Source organism: Anabas testudineus, chromosome 4, assembly GCF_900324465.2.
Source record: "Anabas testudineus chromosome 4, fAnaTes1.2, whole genome shotgun sequence".
Lineage (NCBI taxonomy): Eukaryota > Metazoa > Chordata > Actinopteri > Anabantiformes > Anabantidae > Anabas > Anabas testudineus.
This window is the reverse complement of record NC_046613.1, coordinates 19,388,852-19,410,389: the sequence shown is the minus strand read 5'-3', so window position 1 is coordinate 19,410,389 and position 21,538 is coordinate 19,388,852. Positions and strand designations below refer to the sequence as shown.

The following is a 21,538-nucleotide window of genomic DNA, read 5'->3' as shown; positions in this document are numbered from 1 at the left end:
GCACCAACATTTTATTTGAATACAGTGACCTATTATATAAATATTCTCAGTTAAGCAATACTTTCTACCCCTGCACCTTAGTTTGCTTTTCAAACATGGCCTGGCACTGTACTTCACATCAGGTGGGAACTGATGTGTTTAACCTGTTCTACTGAGTCTAGTTTACACGCCAACATACATAAATACTCAGGGAGCATAGCTCAAACGTGTGCCGAAACTTAACTTGAGGAAATGCACGGATGAACGAGGTGGCTTTGAGCAATTCGCGACCGGATGGCAACAAGCGTAGGATTTCCGTAGGTGCCCCTGAACGCCCCGCGGTGGGCTGGCCGCTGTGGTGCGTCGGAGCGTCTCTCTCCTCTCTCCTCTCTCCGCTCGTCAGTCTCTTTACTCCGGGAAGCCGAGCTGAGGTTTACGTGGAGGAAACAGCTGCAATGTGACAGAGAGAGACAGAGAGAAACCGATTCATTTGGGGAAGTCTTCAAATCCCAGCTTCGGCCACAGACTCTTCTCTCGGCGTCAGTGAGGATATAAACTCACCTGAATGAACTCGGACTGAAGGAGAGTTGGACAAGAAACCTGCACCAACCTTCAGGAGCCATGTAAGAAAAGTCTCATTTTTATTATCACTCATCATCACTCTCACTTTCTTGTACCCACATCATGACATTTCTCCTCCTTCCTTTTCACACTGACATGGGAAATTACTCACCCACTCTCAGTTCAACTGACAGCTCGGATGTTTTTACATGATCTATTTTGCGTTTTGCCTCCTGTCAATCAGGCATTTAACTATAATAGACCATACCTGACACGACAGGATCTTCTTCCACATATTAAAGTTTCACACATCAACTGTATTATTATTTTTTATTATAGCCTGTTTTCCTTTATTGATGTTGGGGCAGGAAACACTCACTTTTATCAATTCCTACTCCACGTGTGTGGTATTTCTGTGGTTATGTGCGCACCCTGTGTTTGGTGAAGTATGGTGCTGCTGCTGTGGCTGCTGATGGGAGGGAAACAAGCCCCAGCGCGCCGCCGTGCATAGCAGCGCTGCACCGGCAAGGAGTGACTCAGACCAGGATGAATGGCTGGCAAGGTGGAGTCCCCGGAGGACTCACTGCCAAGGGGCAAGATTTCCCTTGCAACTGGAAAATTGTTTCATGTCCCGATCTAACAAATTGTTTCCAAAGTGATGAGGAAACCGGAGAATGGGAAACAATCGAGGTCTTGTTTGGAGATGTGTTGTTCTGCATGTGTGGTGCACAACTCTGAGATGAGGAAGTTTGGGATTGGAAATTGAAATTTTTATAACAAAACACAGCTTCAAGATAAAAATAGCAACAGATAAGCATTTTTTCTTTAAATCTGGGTTATTGACTTCCACTCGCCTTACTTGACACACACATGAGATCTTATGAGGCTGGACTGGACATGGATCCTCTTTTCGATGGTGTCGACAGTTCATCAACCCCTTGCCACTGCTGCTTTGCTTCATCTGTCATATCCTGGTGGCTGGTCTCACGCCCTGCTTGTTCTCGCCTTGGGAACATCTCACTGACTCTCTCATAACAATCAGTTACTCACATCATCTCAATAAATATCTGAAAATGCCCGAAGCCTAAGAAGATATCTTCAAATTCTGTTGCCCAACCAAAAGTCGACAACCCAGTTTAGGTTCAAGACAAAGAGAAGCTGTAAAAACTCATATTTGAGGAGCTGGGTCAAGGAAATGTTTAGTTTTGCTCAATTAGTCAAAATAAACCAGTGCTCAGTGCTCAAGGTAAGAGTGGATTTAAACTAGTTCATGATATTAACACATTTCTGTCACGTCTGTGTGAATGTATCAGAGATGTTGTGATGGATTTTATACTGTGACATCTATCCTATTAATATGTAAAGTAAGCATTTGTAGCCGGTGTTGCAGATCAGTGAGTGGGATTACTTGGCGGCAATGTTATATTTTTTATATTATTTCATATTAATCCTGTTAAACAACAACCTGAGAAAAGGCAAAAATAACAGCAAAATAACACAAACGTTTATATTTCATGTGTAAAAATATATTCTGTGAAGTTTCTGTTCCAGGTAAAGACAAACCCCAGAGATGTATTTATAGATAAGTAGCAGAAACAGAGCACAACAATAACATGTTTTTACTTTTTACATGAGATAATGCTGTTAGTCAGTAGGCTTTGTTTTTTTACACCTGACGGTGGTGACAGTTGTGCACTTTACAATATGGAGGTAGAGCTCTGAAGCTGCACAGCTTTTCTTTTCCATTACACTACTTTACATCCCGGACTCAAGTATCTGTCTTTATTTATTTATTACATTTTATGCCAATCCCTGGGTGACGCACCCACTGTACACACTGACAGCACCTTTAAGTTTCGCAACACATTTTCAGATTGATTTGCAAAAGATCGGCTGATTATACTCAGTTCCTGGCATGAGCATGAACACACACACACACACACACACACACACACACACACACACACACACACACACATGCACACACACACGGTGCTGTTTTGACCGCATGCTGTGTGTTTGTCTTGGTCTAGCATATCAATGAATTAATAGATGTGGTCACGTATTCATTTATTGCCTCGCTGTTCTAGTTCGGCACAAACACAAGCAGAGACGAGCTTTCTAATAAAGCACAATCTCAATCAGAAGGAAGCCCAACATAAATAATTTATACGTTTATAGTGAGTGAGAAGCACTGTATGGTGAAGTATGGTTATGAGAGGAATGAGAGGTTGAAAGGTTAAGCAAAAAAACAAACAGTACAGTAGCACAGTTATCTAACCGCAGTTTGCTGTAAAATAATTCTGTCCCATGTTGACCTCTAGATAAAATACAGGAGTGATTATATTCCTTTCTCATGCTGCATGGCAAATTTGCTTTCTCTTGAATGAGCATCAGCTGTGGGGTTTTTTATCAGTGAAGGGAAAGGAGAGTGGGACGTGCTTCTATCAGCGAGACATCTGCCTCTGAAATAGGATGTGACTGAGAAAGCCTTTGAATATCTAATACCTACTAGAAAAAATCTGATGGTTCTACTGTTGCCAAGAATTTTAAGTTTGTTTTTCTCATTTATGCCCTGTTAGCCTGATTTATTCCTTTTTACGAAACAGGTCTCCTGTGTGATTTAATTGACTTCCATGACCACAGGAAGCTTCTGAAAACCTCCTTTTCTCTCTTCTTCCTCCTCAGTAAGATTCATCCCAGCCAGAGCCCAGCTAGGCCATGCTCATACTATGACAACTACAATGTAAGTATATCTGCCATTAGTGAGATGAGTTGAATTTCCTTTCTGTGAAAGGACGAATGTTTGGATTGTTCATGGTGGGAAGTCCCCCGTTCTACAGATGAAGCTTTCAGTCTTGAAACACTTGTCTGATGCTGTTTGTGACTTTGATTTGAGGAGAAAAATAACACTTGTTCAGCTTTCAAAGGACCAGTGGAATAGCAACACGGTAATTCATTGTAATTATATGAATGCAGCATTTACTGTCTGTCAGTCTGAAGCTGTGAAAGTGTCTTTATTGTCTTTGTGGCAAGAACACATCTTTTACTGAGATTATGTTTTAGACGCAGCGAGAGGATTTCAGGGACATAAATGAATGACACAATGATGATTGTTTCTATTGTTTCTGTCATATTTTCATACATAATCTATACATGGAGCAGACTCTGCAGAATCCTGAACTTATTTCTTAGCAACAGGTGATGTTCTCATTGTTAAGAAGTAAACCTCGAACAACGTTAATGTGTGGGTTTACAAGTGAGATGTCAGTCACAGAAGGATGACAGAAGAGTTAGTCACCTCAGTCTACTACACAGACTAATCTGTACTCTATGGAAGTGATTTCCAAGTAGAGTTTGTGTGTTCTAGGAGGCACCTCTGCAGTTGTGTGAGACTTGTTGTGCAACACCCAGATGAAAATCTGTTTAAATGAACTCATCTGGTTTATATTGACGTGCACTTGAGTTCACCAGACAAAAAGACTGGGATCCACTGCTCTAGAATGAACATCAGCAGACACCGACTTTTTGTCTCCCAGTACCGACCGTTACTGTGAACTGCTGACCAAGGTCTGGTGTCACAATGCTTCACAAGCGCGACTCTGTATCAGATGAGTCATTACATGTGTACAGAAGCTGTTCCACCGGTTCCTCCACTGTTCTGTGTAACTGTGTCACACTGCAGTTGGCATCGGATTGTTTGGTTGGCACACTCCCCACTGCTTTCCCATAACACCTGTTCTTTTGTAATAATTTTAATAAGATAAGATTATAAGATAATCATTCATTGTTATAGCATTAGGCATGAACACTCCAGGATCCACTCGATTTCCAGCTAAAAAAACAAAAACTAACTGACAACAGAGAAGTCATTCCTGATTTTCACATTGCTGCAACATGGTTCTTATGACATTTAGCAAAAAATATAAAAGCATATGAAAAAGTGAATACTTTAGTGTCCCATACCTGACTAAAGATCTGTCTTCTGTCTGTTTTCTCACACAGTTTCTATCAGTTTTATTTGTTCTACAGTCTCTCTATACATTCACCCATTGTTTATCTCTTCTCTGTTTTTCTACAGGGTTCGGTCTGTAGTGCTGACAGTCCTGATGCATATTTTCCTGGTGTCCTATGGTGAGTGCTATCTCCAACACACCAGATGTGACCTCTCAGCTTGTAGGATGTCTTTTTCCAGCTTGTACTAGTTTTCTTTTGAGGGATAGATTTTAGATTATTCAGAATTCGTCCTGTGTTTCAAACACTCCAAAGGCAGTGTTTCATAGGCACTTGAATGTGCTAGGGGATGATATTAACTCCAATATATAAACTCAAAATGATTTCAACTATATCAAAGTTCAGTTAGATTTTGGTTTGTGTGGGTTTGGGTGTGACATTGATGTTATTTGACAGGAACAGACGAGGCATCAACACCTAAAACCTTTGATTGTGTTGTTCTCTGTTCTCGCCTTAATATTAGACACGAGGCTCTAATAATTATCTCTGAAGGGGTTAATTGGGATTCTGTTTTGGGGCCACCTTTGTTCCTCCATAAGTACCGTCTGTTTTGTAAAACATTATCTATATCCATTTCATAAACATACATTTTTATACAGATGACACAGTCTTGTACATTAGAGCTTATGGGAAAACAAAAATGTCAAAGTGAATCAAAGAGTAACAGCTGACATCAAATATTCATGAATTAACGTTAAGGTTGCACTCAACACAGGTCCTATAATCTTCTGATGCACAGCACACAGCGGCTTTGTATTCTTGAGAGACTAATTGTGTTACATTGGGGGGATTTCCCACATGTAGCTGCAGTTGCCAGAATGAAAGCTGTCAAACTCCTCCACCAGCCGTCAAACCACCAAAATGTCTTTCACCTGGGCCCAAATCGATAACATGTCATTTTCACTAAGGTCTTTGTGCAAGATGTTCCAGAGCCGTTGATATTGCATAAGGTTTTGGGGAACAGAAACAAAGCAAAGCAAAAAGTCTCAAAATGTTCTTGATGTATGATGAAACTTGTAACTTGACAAAATGTTATTTTATTAAACATACAATACATACGTGTACAGATTCTGAAGAAAAAGATTAGATATCACTGTGTACATTTATTTATGACAAATGTATATGTAATTTATATAAACATTTAAACTTCTCTCTCTGTGAGCAGGTGCTTATGGTTTGGAGCCTGAGGAGGGAGCCTCTTTCCAGGGAGGTATCCTGGACCTCCCATGGCAGGATGAGTTGTGCTGTGACTCACCTTCAGCCCACCTCGTTGTGGAGGGAGACGGCACACATGCACCAAAGACAAACCGCTCTGAATCAAACCTCCCACACAATCCCCGCTGCATCTTCAGGAGCTTGACAACTGAATCACACCCTCATCAGCCCTCTGGCAGTAAGAGTTTTCAATTAATCATATACTGTATCGTACAGGTTGTTGTGTTGGGTAAAACAAACATTTACCACAGAGATGCTGTGCACATTGCAAGAGAAATGTTGAATTGCGTCTTCATCAGCTTGTCAAGGCTTGTTAATTGCTCCCTTTGTGCTGTACGAGTACATACACAAAGGCCCACTGGTGCTGCTGATAGTTTCCTGATGTTCATGTTTGACCTCACGCAAGATGTAGAGTACATACACAAAGTATTACTAGTTCAGTTTACATGAAACATGTGAATGATACACTTGAGATCCCAAGTAGCAACAGAGTAGCTGTATGATGTGGCTTCTGCTAATCAGAACAAACAGCGGGGTTTGTATGACAGAGCCTCCCCCAAAGATCAGCCTGATAGACTCATTACACTTTAATGGCTTTTTAGCTGGCGTCCCTCTGAGCTTTTCGTCAGGGCGAGCAGCCGTGAGTGCTGTGATCAATTCACAAGATTGTACGGCTCACAAGGATTCCCTCGTCCTTTTATCAGCCAGCACAACAACCACAAATGTGCAGTTCGCCCTTCTGCCACCAGAAGTAGTGCAGCGCTGCTGTGTTATAGCAGGCATTGATAGTAAGACGGTCACGGAGTTTAAAAAGCAAATGGGAGCGAGTTCAAGTGAGTCATAATTATAAAACGCTCCCTTAATATTATGAGCGTGGAGGTGAAGGTGGAGTTGAGGCAACATTGAGACATGTAGGAGGTGATGAGGATTCGTTTGTCCGCATCGATCCATGAGGCGCTGTGACGCATTCGAATCAATGGCGATTAGCTGAACCTTGCAGCCTTGTGTCTCAGCAGTGATAATTAAATAGAGAAGCTAAAGGCCTGCACTCTGCCTACTGATTGCTTTTTAGGGCCTATTGACAATCAGAAGTGGGATTTGACTCCTGGTACACACAGACATACAAACACACAAACACACCCGCCAGGTCAACATGTTGCTCATTCTTGTTTACATGTTATTCATACCTACAGTATTTCATTCATCCCTTTTGCTGCTTTGAGCACTAGTACAAGTATTATGAGTTCTGACTAAGTCAATTAACACGCTTCATGGCTTATAATTCACTCTGCGATTTTATTCTCAGAATATTTTATAGTTTTTCTGAGAAGCTTTTATTAAAAGGTCAACTGGTGTACATGACATCTGGAGATGGCACTGACAGTACTACTAAAATGCAAATGTAATTTCTTGTCAGGCACCTGTTTGGACATACTGTGCAGAATTGATGAAAACTGGGAAAAAGTAACGTGTGACCTCCAGTCTCACAGCCAACCGTCAGACACGCTGGATGCTGCTCTGATGGCGATCAGCTTACAGCGTTTGTTGTGAGTATGCAGCCGTGCCGTCCTGTCGTGCTGCTCACATCGTGTGAATCGGTGTGTGTGTCTAATATGAACCTTTCCCGGCTGCACAGTGGGAGGTTAAGCATGTGTGTGTTTACTTTGATCAGCAGAGGAAAAGCTGCGTGATATCATGCTGGCTCCAGGGCTCTATTGTGGAGGAGAGGAAGAGACCAGCGACCAGCGACCAGCTATCTATCACGTGCTTAATAAGACATGCCAGACATTATGTTGCATTGCAGCTGTTATGTAGTATGTGGCAGTAAATCACACTATATAACTGTCCCAAAAAGAGGAAATGTAAAATAAAATATGTTAGAAAGAATTTCAGTAGTTTCCAACCTACAGAAAACCACATTACCATAAGTTACAAATGGGAAGTTTAAAAAATTATTTAATTTGACATGGCACAAATGACTTAATTTGCTGTAAAAGGAAAAAACAATGAAGCAAAAATGTAATTTTACTGCTTTGAAACATGAAAATCACATCAGTGCAGGAGTAACACGTTTTCTCAAGTCTGTTCAAGTTGGCACACAGATTGAGCGTCTAGCTTTCATGTCATGTTCTCCCTTCACATGTCTCCACACATTGTGCTGATCAGACCTAATAAAATATTTTGTTTTCATTTCCAGGTCTCAGAAAGATGACTCAGGGGTAAACAATGGGCCAAACGCAGACGATAATCCAGTTGTCTGTGAAGCGGTAGATTCCTTCATGTGTTCAGTCGCACTTGGCAATACAACAAACCTTGTTACTGTGGTGACCGTCAGTATTTCGGATGCTGTCGCCCCACCAGTTTTACTTAGGAGTCCTGCTCGACCTGGTAAGAATGGGTGAATATATAAACTCACTAATTTTCCCATCTTCACTATTGGGGCTTGTTGCTATATAACGTATTTATTAGATAAATAAAAAATCCATATAATGATGACTATAATGTTATTAACTTTTTACGGTTGTATTTAGGCACTCACAGTCCTTTTTAAGGCTAGAGAAGAGAAAGTGGTCTGGCCTAATGGAGAAAAAGTTCACAGTAACTTTAAACACACATTTATTCAACTTAAAAAAAAACTCCACAGAATTTCTCCAACCGTAACCAAAGTGCTTTTCTTGTCTAAATGTAACCACACACGGGACTCTTGTCTGGATCTGCACTTTCACATTCCTTCACATTTTTCCCCTCACCTCCCTCCAACCACCTCCTCACTAGCAACTTTTCCTTTCTAAAAGCAGGGCTTCATTCATTCAAAAAAATTGTGTTGCATCAGAACAGAATCATGGGATTACTTTCACTCCAAAAATCTAGTCATTGTTAAAGTTAGGTTTCATAGTCATTGCGGCCACTAGAAGGTTTACCACTAGATGTTGCTTAACAATAAAAATGAAACTATTGGTTGTAGTGAGGTGGTTGCACAAGACAGGCCAGTCTCTACTAACTCTCTTTAGTTATGACTGTGATGAGGTTGGTTCTGATTTCCATAAATCGCTAGAGTTTCGATGAATTGTAACTAACCACTTTTTTAGATTCATATAACAACAACAACTCAAAACAGATCTTTATCAGCCTTATCCTTTTGGCAGTCCATGAAGCAGAATGCCAAAAGCTTCTAAGAGATCTACTAAAGCTTTTGAAAAGCCACTTAATTTACACCAGGCATTTTGAAGTAATTAGGTAAGGCCACACATAACTGTAAAATCTTTAAATACATTCCAGTAAGTCATCAAATATGCATGTTCGTAGCATTCACCTTTTTTCTGGAAGTCTTTCAGTTATCAGCATTAATGCACCAAGAATAAATTCATCCTTGTATGACGATGATGCAGACCTTTACTGTTAATGCACCACATTTTAGTGAATCCAACTTCAAATTGATGAAGCTGGACAGATAAAAAGATGTATTCTGTTGTGACTGGCAGACGTGACTGGAATAAAGCTGAGAGCAGCTGGGCCTTGGCCTTGAGAGTGTGTGTGTGTGTGTGTGTGTGTGTAAGAAAGAGAGACCACATCTGTGCTGTGAAATCTCCACAGTGATAGACAAGGACTTTACATTCTGCGTTTGTTCAACCTGACCTCCTCAGTTAAACTGTCAGAGCAGAACAGAAGCTGAGTACTGACCCTATGTCGTCCCTGTTTTATTAGTGAACATATACTCAAGTACTGAAGGGCAATAGATATTTAGCTACTATATACACACACACACACATTGTAAGACACACATACTGTATACATCTAAAGATACAAGAACCATGTTGGAGGGACATTTAAATCTGAATAATGTATGTAATAGTATGTACAATGATCTAGTAATAGTATAGTAATTTAATAGTGCTGAATGTCTGAAAATGACAATATTGCACCATCAAAACATTTAGCATATTTTAATTGCTTAAATAAGTAAATAAATCATCTTAACAAATTATCAAAACAGTTCACAGTAGTAATAAAATAAAAAATGCAAAACAGCTAAATCTATTATTCATGGTTTATGTTGCTGCTGTTGCTTTTTTTTTTACTTTTTTTTTGGTATAAATGAATTCTTAGATCTAAGACTGGTGTACAGTTCTTTACCCATAACATGAGAGTAGTCTGGAAAATAAATAACTAAGCTATGATTCATAATGCTGAGCAATCTCTCCTCCCCCTGTGGGCCTCTTTGTGGTTTTATGAGACTCAATTATCTCAGGCTGTATTTGTCATAATTGATGGTTGAACTGGGACATCTTTGTTATGTGCGGTGCTACGCCTGTCTCACTTCAGTGTGAATGAAAATAAATATAAGTCTCGCTAGTATGAACATAAGGTTGTATACACCACAGATGATTTATATGAAAATAACTCCAGCTACAGGTTTTGATTAGATTTTTCTTTTTTTACAGAGAAACCAAGTCCCCCAGTCAACCTTTCCCACATTCAGACTATTGAGGCAGAGCTGATTTTACAGTGGGCCGACCCATCCGACTCGCCGGCTGATGCTGGGTCCCTGAGATATGAAGTGCGATACTCCTCTAACAGCACTCATCCAGTCTGGCAGGTAAGCACTGCACTAACCCGTCACAACCTCTCATATAGTATAGACAGTGAAAAATTGGCCTGAAGAATGAATCAAATGATTTAGTTTGTTGCTGATACAACCATGTAGGTCCACATTTAGGCTTATAAAAAGAAATTGGAGTACAAAATGTCAAGCCTGTGCACGGTGATGTAGAAACTGTGTCTGTTACATCGTGTTTTTCAGAGCTCAGGACATATTTATGATGCGTTAGAGAATCTTACACATTATGCCTCGAGTCATGAATCCACTTCTGTTCTCATCACTGCAGCAGTGCTGCCGATTCGCAACACAAATTTCCACTGAAGGTGATGTGTTTATTCAGTGTGGTGCTGTGTTCACAGTCAGCTCCCACCGTATACTTAGCAACAGTCTACTCATTGTTCAGCAGAGGCTTTATGGTCTAATGAGGAAATTTAGAGTGAATATTAAGGAGATAAAATAGCCTTTAAGTCGCTTTTTAAAGTAGTTTACATTATGTTTACTGTACATTTGATGAGACAACAATGACCTCTGCCATCAATCCTAATATAATGATAATCATGATAGATTTTCTTAGAATAATAAAACCTTATTCAGCAGTTAGATGTGTCTGTGTGTTTATTCCCTCTATGTTGTGTCCAGATGTTTGCGGCCGAAGAGCCCAGATTGTCCCTGAATCTTAAACCCAGGTTGAACTACACCATCCAGGTGCGCAGCTCCGGCCCGTATGAGCCTCCGCTATGGAGCGACTGGAGTGAAACCCACCACATCTTCCTGCAAAGTAAGAACCATTCGCTTCCCTTGAGAGTATTTTGGTTTATGACAATATACCTGCAAGACAAAAGACATCAGCTGCCATTCATATATTTGAAGATAAACCTTTATTCGTCCCGCAGTGGGAACATTTTACTGTCGTTTAGGAAGTTTATGCTGCTATGAAACATGTAGTTATTAAAGTTAAATTTGTATCGCATGACACACACAGCTAAAAGCATTTTGGAGACAGTTGTATACAGGATTTTCAACAAATTCTCTCAAAAAGAAAAGCTTACAGTCAAGATTAACATATTGAATGTTCCTCTTTGGGTATTCAATGATCCTAACACTAAAAGTAAAAAGCTACCATTTCATCACTTGGCAATGAAGTTGGCTGGTTAATTATAATCCATTCACATTTTCATGTCCTTAAGGTGAGGACTGAAAAAGGTTCAATTACTCACCTCAGGTGGATTTATGTCAGTGCCAAACCATTCGAGTGAAACTCATTAGTCTGAACCATCGATGAACACATTTCCATAATAGAATTAGAGGTTATAGTTAGTGTCTAATAGTATGGTGTAGAGCAATGGCTTGGAAAAAAGAAAGATGTCACAAGCAGCGTATGTGTAAATTAAAAACAAAGACGCTTGGAATTGAAAACTGAGAGAGTTGTTTGCACACTCCAAATGACAGAATTAAAAACAATAAATACATTGGTAGTGTTGGCCGTTTGGTAATTTATGTCCTGCTAATTAAAATTTTAATCAGCCTCAGGGCTTCAAACAGTGCATCAGACTGCTTTTACTGGAGCCTCCTAATGATTGCGGGAAGTTTTACATGAACAGCAAAGCAAATGAAGTCAAGTAAATGTACGTATGACTGAGTATTAATAAGGCAGCAGTAAAAAATGACTACTTTAATATTCACCAAGTTAAAAACCTGAAACAATTTCATTTTAGTTTTCTATAGTTTTGCTTTTGTTGAGCTCTTCACTTCGCTGAGTCACATGAGAGTCACTTCTTTTTGCTGAGTCAACGCAGATGTTTTGGCTGGTTCTTCTGAGGAGGTGTTTAGATAAAGACCCTCGAGCCGTCATCCTGAATTAAGTTCAGACCCCGTTTCAAACTACAACAACAACAAAAAAAAAAAGTTGATTGTCCCTGAACAAAACTTTTTTCTTTTATAAAATTAAGATTGTGGATGAATGAGAATGACTCAGATGTTTGTTCCACTGGAGGTCTTTGTTTTTTTGTCCCCTTTCGTTTATCTTTTTGTCCGTTACTGAAGAAAAGAGATTCTATGAAAAGTATAAAAGCAGTAAGAAGAAGAGAGATGCTTGTTGTCACAAAACATTTTCTTTGAATAACATCCCACCATGTCTTTTTCCTTCTGTGTGTGCAGCTGTGAGCTACATCCCTGACACAGTGGTGGCACGACCAGGGGAGAACGTTACAGTGTATTGTGTGTTCAATGACCACAGCATCAACGCCAGCACGGCCGCTTGGGTGCTCAACTTCCAACAACCTATTCATCCTAGTCAGTACCACACAGTCAATCAGTGGGTAAGAAAAGAAAATGTCCTTCCAGGACATATGAGACCATTCTCAAAAGCTTGTCTGTATTTTTGGAAAAGAGGGTTATCCCATAGATCTGACCTTTTCCTTATGTAAACCAGGTCAGCCAGGTCACAGTGCGTCCCTCAGAGACTCGGATGTATGACCTGCTGAGGTGTACACAGGAGTGGAGCATCCCTTACAGCCAGATTTATGTAGAGGGTGAGTTTTTCTACCACCTACATACATGTATGCTGCATATTGTATTATGTACCGCTCTTCCTGAGTTTTGTCTTACATATCTTACATGTTTCAGGAGCTTCTATTGATATAACATGTGAAACCAATGGTGACATCGATGCTATGGACTGCAGCTGGAAAAATACGCAGTTAACTAAACCCAAATTTCAATACAGGTAAAGCAGCATTTCCCATATGGTCGTGTTTCTCTCGGGTCAAGTGTTGTTGAATGCCTTTACAGTCTGCGGCTTTGTTAGTGACACAGATATGATAGAAATGAAGGAAAAAGGAAGTAGTGAACACAAGCAGCAGATCTGTTCATAGGTGAATCACAGTAAACGTGACCTTAGTATGAAACGTGTCTCTGTTTGTGTGACTCATGGGGTTAAAAGTTTGTGTCATCACACTCAAATGAGCTGCATTGTCCTAAAGTAAGATAGATGATAAAAACATGTAAAGTACATGTACAGACAGCCCATTACACCCACCCGGGTGAGGTGTATATCAGTGCCATTTCAATCTGTGACACTGTTGAAACCTGAGCTCAGTGTGTTGAAAATCTGGAGGTTACTGAACACAATGTACTACACAACACCCTGGAAATACTTGCCCAACCCTGCTCAGTATGAAGTATTGGTATTAATGTTTTTGACCTCTGAGCTGTGCCAAGTTTCTAGACTCTAAAATATGAAGGCCAAACCACAACCATGTCCCCAGCTGATGGCTGATGTGCCTCTTGTGCAACATCATGAACAAATTCTCCAGTTCTCCTTGCTCCTAATTCTTTTTATTCCAGAGATATTATAATATTTTAAAGCTGTAGTTGGATTAACTCAGATTATTCTTTGTTCTTCTTGGTACAAGGTTAGCACAACTGATCGACATGATGGTGAATAAGCTTTGGGTTTTGCTTGATAGAACTAGTATGAATAAGATGTGTGCAGACCACATTGTAAATCAGCATTTAAAGTTGTCCAAATGTTCACACATGAGGTTGGAATGAAATTGTGGCATCGTAAAGAGGGTTAAAATGTGACGTTATTGAGTATTTGTCATTATGCCACACATTTTCCAGCATTGTTATTTCCTCTTTCCTGGAAAACATTAAGTGAGGCCATTCCTCACATGAATAGTTCCATAAATAGTATTGTTAACAATGAAAATAACAAGCTGAAAGAGAAGTGAAGAACTTGGCCCTTTTCTCTCTACACAGCTGTCCAGTCAGAGCACGATGTGGGAATGGCTTTTAATCAGTTTATCAGATTGTATGTAAATGTGTGAAGGATGATTTGTGGGTAAAGGTAACAAGATTACACATTTCTTTGTATTATTTCGTGCCAGGTGGGCCGACCTGCCCTGTGATGTGATGGAGGAGAGGGAGAGAGCGGGTGAGGAAGTCGGGGAGATGGGGCCTGATTGCCTTCAGGTTCGGTCCAGACAGGAAACCTGCACCATCCAGCCTCTCAGGATGAACTGCTACAAGCTGTGGCTGGAGGAGCCGTATCAGCTGGGCCCTGTCAGGTCCAAACCTACATACCTGTCACCTATAGATCATGGTAAGTAAGACAGATTCTTGATTGGAACAACTATCCACTACAACAATCATTCAAGGTTTATAAGGGCTCCTTCTGAAATCCCTACAAATAATGAGTTTAGAATTTATTTTTTGATTTGATTTTAACTTTTTTAAATGTGTTAACTTACTTTAGATTTACCCAGTTTATCATCAAAATCTGTAAAACTGTCCTGTTTCTTCTTTCCCCTGCAGTAAAACCTGACCCACCCTCAAATGTGAAGGCAGTGAGCCAGAGTAGCGGAGTCCTGATGGTTACTTGGGAGCCTCCGTCTTTGCCCGTCGAAGGGCTCCAGTGTCAGTTTCGGTACCACTCACCGTCCTCTGTGAGAGGCCAGCCGGAGTGGAAGGTGAGCTTGTCTTTTTATTGATTTAATAACATCAACTATGGAATAAAAGCTTGGTCTGATCATTTGAATTGCTGCCCTTTTAGTAAAACTATTTATTCTAAAAATCAATTCACATATAATTATTGGGTAATTAGGAAACAGGATGATTACAGCGGAGGACTAGCAATCTACTCTTTATTTTTTATTTCACTATGAAAACAGGACTATGTTCATATTAAATTACCTTTAAAAATATGTATCTGCTTCTAAGAAACAAGCTGATCTCTAAACAATAACAGGAAAAAACTAAATCGAAGCCCCAAAGGTATAGCACTCTGCTGGTAAATATAAATACTTGTCATATTTAGCTAAATGAAGAAGGCTGCTTTGACATGGACTTGCATATATATTTTCTTAGATTGAAAAATTCTATTGGAGGTTGGGACATAATAGAATAATTATCTATGACCAACCTTCACTCAAAACAATGATAAAAAAAAAAAGAGGAAATCATTGAATCAGTGAATGGAGGAAACAGATGTGCTCTGCAGATGAGATATTTCCTATCATGATGATATTCTGTCGTTTTTTTCCCTATTTAGTTTCCTGTAGTTTCTAAAAATGTCATGTCTGCAGGTCCAGAGTCCAGTGCGGATCCCGTCGGCAGAGGTTGCGGTGCCCGACATGTGCAGTGCGTATGTGGTGCAAGCACGTTGCATGCACACCAACGGCACTGGCTACTGGAGCGACTGGAGTGAGTCAGTTTACTCCACCGCACAAAGCAAAGGTAAAACACAGTAATACTAGCCCTGATCAAATTTTTCTTTGTTTTTCTGTTCCATTATCATTTCCATCACCAAGGGAATCAGAGAGGTAAGAGCTGTTATGTGATTTAATATTATGTGTCCTCCTCAGTTCCTGAGCGTGGCCCTGATTTCTGGAGGATTCTTCAAGACGATCCATACAGAAACGAGACTAATGTCACGCTTCTATTTGAGGTACACATAAAAATGTATTAGCATATTTCATGCTTATATTTGGGCAGGTCTGGTGACCTCATTGGTTAAGTAGTAATATCTGTGTAGCTTAACCCTCGGTTTGCAGAGCTTGATTACTCGATTACTCCACAACCTGAATAATGTGACTCTAAAAACAGTTACCCCTTTATCTCATCGTCATGTTTAAACATTATACGTTGTTTTTCAGCCATTCCCAATATCAGACCACTCCTACTGTGTGGATGGATTTATTGTTCAGCACCAGACTATGAACGGCCCTGTTACGAGGGAGCAGATCGATATCGTGTCCTCCTACAGCTTCGAGTGGAACCAGGAGCTTCACACTGTGACTGTGGAGGCCTACAATAGTTTGGGGAGCTCCGCTAACAACACCATCATGACACTGGACAGGCAGCCTAAACGTAAGTGAGGTGGAAGTGTGACAGAAAGTAAATAAAACTTCATTTATTGCAATGTTAGCACATTATACATTAAACTGTGTCCTGAGATGATTATTTAGAGTTTGCACAAATGTGAAACTTCTGCTTCAGACATAAAATCTTACTGAGGTCAACACATTGAGATCAAGATAAAATAGAAGCGAGAACAGAACAGAAAGGATTCAAATTCTCTCACATGATGCTCTGTCCGGGTAAAGACATCAAAGCGATTTTCCAGTTCTGTTGCATTTTGAGAAATTCACGTCTACAAACGTGAGCTTAAAACAGTTCCTTTCATCAGTGAGATGAATGATTCACAGATTCATGGTCAGTGCTTACTGTACATTCACAGTCACAGTTGTGCTGTCAGCTTTAATCACAACTGCTGAAAAACATATGCACATACTCATAGTTTCCAGGAACCTGTATGTGCACACTAGACACGTGAACCTCTTTTTCCTTTTTTCTATATTATTATTTTTCTCTCAATAATATGTTTCTCAGAAACATCAGTTTACCTACCATTCATTACCGTTACGAGCTTGTCTCACATTAGATGCATTTTTACCTTTTACACAAAGATGTGTATATCTGGGGAGCTTATTAAGACCCCTCTACCACGAGTGTTAGTTTCGTACAGTATGTGCTATTAGATGCACTCAACAGAAGTAACGGAGTTCATTTTTAATTAAGAGCTGTTTATGTGGGAACATTTGTCTATCCTGTCTCTGATAATGCAGAGAAAGGTATTGTCATTAAATCGCTAACTGGCAAAATCAAAATGGCTTTCCAGAAAAGCTGTTAGGCATTTTTCTATTTGTATCCTGAGACAGTGTGTTTTCAGTGCTCTTTCACGGTAAACTAGCAGCACAGTAAATTGGCAAACAGCTGATGTAACTAGTGTTGCTGTTACAGGGTAATGGTTCATATTATTTTCATACTGAGTAAATCATTCAGTGAGCTCTTGTGCCCTGTGTAGAAGCTTCTGCATTATAAGTTCATGCTAATTTATTTCCTTCAATTTGTTACCTGTGCACTGTGAAAAGACACAGAACCTAATGTGACTATAAATCAACATTTTACATTGACAATGGTGATGACAGCGGTATATGTAAGGGTTTACTCACTGTGTGGTTAACTGTCTCTCTAATTTAGCTGCTAATGACTCAGATATCCACTTGCAGTAGATGGAGCATCAATATTGAACACAACTCTAAATTAAGACTTACATTGATTCGCTGGATGTGTAAAGAAACTACACCCCAGTTGGTCATAAAATAATGTATTGGAGGTTTTAATGTATGTACAAAATTGTAATTCTAAATAGAAGCATCTTCATTGTGCACTACTATCAGCCACGGTGCAGTTTTTGATTTAGCCACTGCACATGCTGTTATCAAAATTATATAATGATGACATTCATTGATTTGAAGTGCTATCATCAAGTGAGTGATTTTTAGAGACTTAAACAGTCAAAACCAAGAAGAAATCTTTATTTTATTCACTTCACTTTGAGTTTATGCAGCACTTGAATCCAAAGAACACAAACAACTTGAGCGTTTTATTGCACTGACTCCGCTCCGCTCTGGTTGTTTTTTTCCCATAGGCCGTAGTGTGCGTTCTTTCCACGTGTCGGTCATCAACACCACCTGTGTGTCTCTGTCCTGGAGCCTGCTGGACAACAGCTCTGTGCCTCTGTTCATGGTGGTCCAGTGGTTGCCACACAGGCAGCAGGACTCTGATATGCACACAGGCCAGAATGGAGAAACATGGGTCAGACTTCGCTACACAGAGCATCCTGTTTATTTGAGAGGTAACATGTTCTCTTCCCTTTCTGTTCTTGCCCTCTTCTTATTTCTCACTTTAACCAGCTTTTATTATAAATCTAACCTGGAACTATTTTGGTGCATCCTCTCAGGTGATTTCTTTGACTCTGAGGAATTTGGCTTCTACTTGCACCCTGTGTTTGCAGACGGAGAAGGGGAGGCAGTGTACGCTATAGGTATGCTCACTACTCATGTTTCTGTTTCAGTATGAAATCAAAATGTTTGCATAATTGGGATGTGCTCATTGTATTACTGCTGTAGGTGTGATGTGTGTTTTCTACCTGTTGTAGCCACCGGAGGAAACCCTGCAGCCTACGTTATGCTGATGATGCTGATCTCCTTCCTCTCAGTCGTCCTGCTTGTCACGTTGGTCATCTCCCAAAACCAGTAAGAGCTACCAACCATCAAGTCATGATGGTCAGCCTAAGCTGATCACAGCAAATGTTACTTTTTGACTTAGATTTTGCAGCTTTTTGCGTTTTCTGATTTTTTGGTAGCAATTCTAAAGCATCGGCATACACTGATGTGGGATTTTCCCCACCCCACAAGCAAGATTTGATAAATGATGGTAATCTCTGGGCTGCCATTTAACTTAGGGAGCAGAGACACTGACCATAAAAAATTAGAAGTGTGACATTTAACAGGTCACCAGGGTGTAATTGCACTTGATGTTAGCTGGTGGGAGGCGAAATGAGGCAAGAGTGAAAGGGAGGGAAAACATTAGTGGTTAAACAGTACCAGTATCCAAACCAATGTCTGCAGGTGCTGGACCAAAACATACAACAAAGACAAAATGAAAAGAGCCTAAGTCGTAAATTCAAACTAAATATCTGTTGCATTTTGTTTCCAGGATGAAAAGGTTAGTGTGGAAGGATGTTCCCAACCCAAACAAGTGTTCCTGGGCTAAAGGTCTAGACTTCAAAAAGGTAAGAGCAAGAACTGCATTCTTTTCAGCAAATTAGATATGCAAGTTCATCCAGTCGTCACTACATTCACTTAGTTGTTTATCGCATCTCTCCCTAGGTTGAAACCTTTGACCACCTGTTCCGAACTGCAGAAAGTCTACAAGCTTGGCCACTGCTGCTGCCCTCTGAAAATATCTCTACTGTTGTCATAATGGAGAAAGCTGACCTCTCAGCTCTGACTACAGCCTTGATCCAAACCCCACTAGTGTCCCTGAGTCCCGATCCAGCAACTACCTTGACCATGTCCCCTCCTCCAGGGTTCGACTCAAAAGTTGAACAAACTCAGTTCATGGAGAATGAGGAGCTCCCAGGTGGAGTCCCTACCTTTGCGCTGCACCCAAGTATAGATGAGTTACTGCCAGTCGACCCCCCAGCAGACGAGCTCCCTGTCGCCACGGACAGCTCTGCCCAGTCTTCAGTTACATATGCCTCTGTGCTGCACTCTGATCCAAAGCCGCCGTCGCCCCTTCCTCTCAACTACAAGGATGGTAGTGGCAGTAGCTCCAGTGATGAAGGCAACTTCTCAGCCAACAACTCTGACATTTCCGGGTCTTTTCCCGGCGGCCTGTGGGAGCTCGACAGCTGCAGGGGTGGAGAGATGGAGGACCCGCGGCGCTCCTGCTCCTATAACTCTGTGGAGGAGCTTTCAGAAACAGAGCAACAAGATGAAGGGGACGTTAAAACAAGGAAGGACTTGTATTATCTAGGAATGGACTATCCAGCAGAGGATGAGGAGAGCGAGGAGGAAGAGGAGCAGCGAGAAGAAGAAACAAAAACCGAGCTGCTTAAAAATGTGGTTTTGAACAGTGAAGACTGTTGTGTGGAGTTACACCCTTTGCTGGGTCCTCAGGATTCAAGCAAACCCACTGAACTGCCATCGATGTCCACATGTGGCTTTTCCCCAATGTACCTGCCACAGTTTAGAACTGTTCCATGTACGAGACAGCTACATGATAGCAAACCAAATCAGTGACCATTGAAGCGGTTGTGCTGGGCACTGCGTCATGATTCAGTAAAGCAGATTTGCATGTTCCTCTCAGACACAGTGAGGTGCGGAGCTGGAAAATGTAAAAATACCTCGACTTGGATTTAAATCAATGCTGCTATAGTGTTCTGGGGGGAAAAGACGTACAGTGGCAAAAAAAGTATGTGAACCTTTTGAAATTCTGTAGTTTTCTGCATTAATTTCTCATAAAACCTGATCTGATCTTCATCTAAGTCAAGAGTATGATGTCTTCTAGATGATATAACAATGTTTTATGAGAAATTAATGCAGAAAATCACAAAATTCCAAAAGGTTCACATACTTTTTCTTGCCACTGTACATGCAAGCAGGGCACAAACCTCACTTACAGATGTTTCTTTCTTTCTTTATGAGGCTTTATTGCTGCTGCTGCTGCTGCTGTTGCACTTGCACAGTATCAGTTACAGATGCGGGAGCATTTAGTGGAGAAACGGCAGGCTGTGCAAGTGATTGGGGAGGTAGTCATCTTGTGACTTTAAACATCCTGTACATATTGTACTGTATATTACAAAAGTGAGGACACGTTAAATGCATATCCAAAAGATGTGGGGAATGCAGCGTGTGCATACATTTGCTCCATTGCTTTATAATGTGGAAAACATGCTGCCTTTCATCCTCTTGGCTTCATGTTAAGCAAAGAAGCTTCAATATAAATAAATCAAACAAATGCACAGAATGCAGTTTTGATTTTCTCAAAGCACATTTGACTGTGAAGGCAAAACTGGAGCAACTAAATACAAACAGTCGATAATCATTACAAGTGAAGGGGATTAGGTGCTGCTGGTGATGGTGGATGGTGGGCACAGGATTTATGGTTTTTGTTATCAGCTTTCTTGTCAACATTTACATGGACTAACTCACCCACCAACATAAAGAATGTCTTTTTTTACATTGTGCTGTATTGTATTTGACTTTGTTGTCAAAGTATGTGAGAAATGTGATCTATTTTTTCTGTGTTTGACCATTAACACAAACACCTGCTGTCGGGTGTAAAAGAAAAGACAAAAGAATGTATACAGCTGAAGCAGAGGATGAAGACACAAATGAAAACTAAAGGAAATATGGTTGAAAGAAATTGTCTATTTTGAGCTTTTGTCTATTTTTCATGGTGAAAATAAAGTATTTATTGTGACTATGTCTGGTTTCTCTAGTAGGGATATGTGAACTGTTCAGACTTACAAAAGATCAACTTCTGAAATAAAAAAAACAGGCTTCAGGTGATCACATGCAGGAACAGCACAAATGCAGAATTAAGAAATTCAGGATAAGTGAAATATGTTACAATGAACATGTGCACTGAACAGCTTCAATGTCTTAAATGTGATCATCGCCAGTGTTACTGAGAAAATTTTGTAGAACTCCTCCTTGATATAGAGCCAACGTCGGTTATAAAAACATGGACAAGTGATTTTATTGTCAGCGTAATCCTTCTTATTGTGCAGCAAATAGTGGCTTTATTGAGATT

General features: G+C 40.3%; 1 protein-coding gene across 1 annotated transcript; it reads left to right on the top strand.

The window, feature by feature from the left end:
* The first annotated feature begins 212 nt into the window (after window positions 1-212).
* Window positions 213-21,205, top strand: lepr (leptin receptor). Its single transcript, XM_026345218.1, has 21 exons — window positions 213-602; window positions 3,229-3,286; window positions 4,622-4,674; window positions 5,720-5,947; window positions 7,187-7,316; window positions 7,967-8,157; window positions 10,212-10,366; window positions 11,009-11,147; window positions 12,527-12,687; window positions 12,801-12,900; window positions 12,995-13,094; window positions 14,260-14,474; window positions 14,687-14,841; window positions 15,457-15,607; window positions 15,736-15,818; window positions 16,027-16,240; window positions 17,865-18,071; window positions 18,177-18,260; window positions 18,375-18,471; window positions 18,935-19,010; window positions 19,108-21,205. Exons 2-21 carry the CDS (start codon window positions 3,273-3,275, stop codon window positions 20,020-20,022), a joined length of 3,468 nt encoding a protein of 1,155 aa, XP_026201003.1. The 5' UTR covers window positions 213-602; window positions 3,229-3,272; the 3' UTR covers window positions 20,023-21,205.
* The last annotated feature ends 333 nt before the right edge of the window (window positions 21,206-21,538 follow it).

Excerpts from the sequence above, each read along its gene's own strand:
- lepr (XM_026345218.1), top strand. Across the intron at positions 16,241-17,864 it reads ACTGGACAGGCAGCCTAAAC|GCCGTAGTGTGCGTTCTTTC; the intron begins GTAAGTGAGGTG and ends TTTTTCCCATAG. Across the intron at positions 18,261-18,374 it reads GGAGGCAGTGTACGCTATAG|CCACCGGAGGAAACCCTGCA; the intron begins GTATGCTCACTA and ends TACCTGTTGTAG.